General features: G+C 39.3%; 1 protein-coding gene across 1 annotated transcript; it reads right to left on the bottom strand.

The window, feature by feature from the left end:
- Nucleotides 1-250: 250 nt before the first annotated feature.
- LOC135701778 (uncharacterized) lies at nt 251-1,268 on the bottom strand. Its single transcript, XM_065222713.1, has one exon. The coding sequence runs from the start codon at nt 1,199-1,201 to the stop codon at nt 251-253; it is 951 nt and encodes a 316-aa protein (XP_065078785.1). The 5' UTR covers nt 1,202-1,268.
- Between the last annotated feature and the right edge of the window lie 204 nt (nt 1,269-1,472).

The raw sequence follows: 1,472 nt of genomic DNA, 5'->3' as shown, positions 1-1,472 counted from the left end.
CAAGATATAGTTCAAAACTATGCTGAGTTTTTATTGCCAGATTACTTAACCGCTATCGCTACTAATCTTGGATCTAAGTAAATAAGTAGCTACGTCACTTATGATATGATAAATACTTGATTCCAAACTGTGCTTATTTATTTATTTTTTTTTTTTTTTTTTCTTTATTAAAGAGACTTTCAGCCGTAGGCTGGTTCGTCTCTGAAAAATAATATATGAAAATACAGTTAATTCAAAGTCATTTTTTTTTTCACTTTCTTCCTAGCTGCTTATTTTTGCTCCTCGTCTTGACTGGTGAGTCCGGAACTGACAATTCGTCTTCTTTTTCTTTCATCGAATTTTCATTTCCTGCTGATTCATCATTCTGGCAACCCTGGTTCGTAACATATCGTTTCGCATTGTTGTGTTTTTGTTTCGTTGACAGCCTTCGTTTGTTGGTGACGGTTAGAAATTCATCCGATTCACTATCCGTCGATTCTTGTGCGCTATTGTTTCCATCGGAGTGTTGGTGCTGGGTGTTTTTGCTGGTTTCGCCTATTGTAGATTGGGTTTGATTGGTATCGAGTAATGTTTGTTCGCTGTTTTCATCGTTTGTGACCTTTCCTGCGTCTGTAGGGTCATTGACAGTAATGCGTGATGTAGAGCTATTACACTTTTGTCGGGGATGAGCCTTTTGTCCACAGAACCTACAGGTTTTTGCTTGATTGCGATATGTAATCAATGTTGTCTCACCATCGATCGTCAGATAGGAAGGGATGAGTTGTTTGAGTTTCATCCGTACTACACGTACTCCATTGTAGATGCCGGGAAAATAATTCTTCCACATTTCTCTGCTGATGGAAAGAATAGTACCGTATGGTCGCATACTTTCTATAATCACCGTGTTAGGTGTTTTCGGAGGGAGATCATGGATTCTCACGTTAACGGCTTCGTCTTCCACGAACACGGGAATTTTGTAAGCTTTTTCCTCGCACTGCATAGTGTGTTGTAGATGGTGTGATGCAAAGTAGCGCTTGGCTGTTGCTGCATCTACCATCTCGACGTAGACACAGTTTCTAACATTGTGAAACTGGATGTTTAAGGCATCCGCTATGTCCAGTTTCAACTCACCGTACATGAATTTCTGTACGGCAGATGCATCTGGTCGCTTCGGCAGCACCCTAAAGTCTACTACCAAGGTGTTCTCACGTTTAGCACCCATCTGATAGAAAACTCATTAGCTTGTAACCTGATAACGAGACGGATAAAAGAAACACGTCTTTCACGCACGGGGCTTAGCTGTCAACTGACTGTGCTTATTAAATAAACTATGTTTGTATAACTTGTATCCTCTTTTATTCAACGCTCAGCCTAATTTAAGTATTGTTTACCATGCTCGAAACAGGTTTCTAGAGTTGCACAGCAGCAAGGTATGTTATGCCTAATGACTTTATGCCTAACGTATATTATTATTATTATTATTATCATTATTA

This window comes from Ochlerotatus camptorhynchus, unplaced genomic scaffold, assembly GCF_037179485.1.
Source record: "Ochlerotatus camptorhynchus isolate MF236.1 unplaced genomic scaffold, CSIRO-AGI_Acam_v1.1 ptg000176l, whole genome shotgun sequence".
Lineage (NCBI taxonomy): Eukaryota > Metazoa > Arthropoda > Insecta > Diptera > Culicidae > Ochlerotatus > Ochlerotatus camptorhynchus.
This window is presented reverse-complemented; position numbering and strand designations above follow the sequence as displayed.

Excerpts from the sequence above, each read along its gene's own strand:
- LOC135701778 (XM_065222713.1), bottom strand. The coding sequence starts at position 1,201 with ATGGGTGCTAAACGTGAGAACACCTTGGTAGTAGACTTTAGGGTGCTG.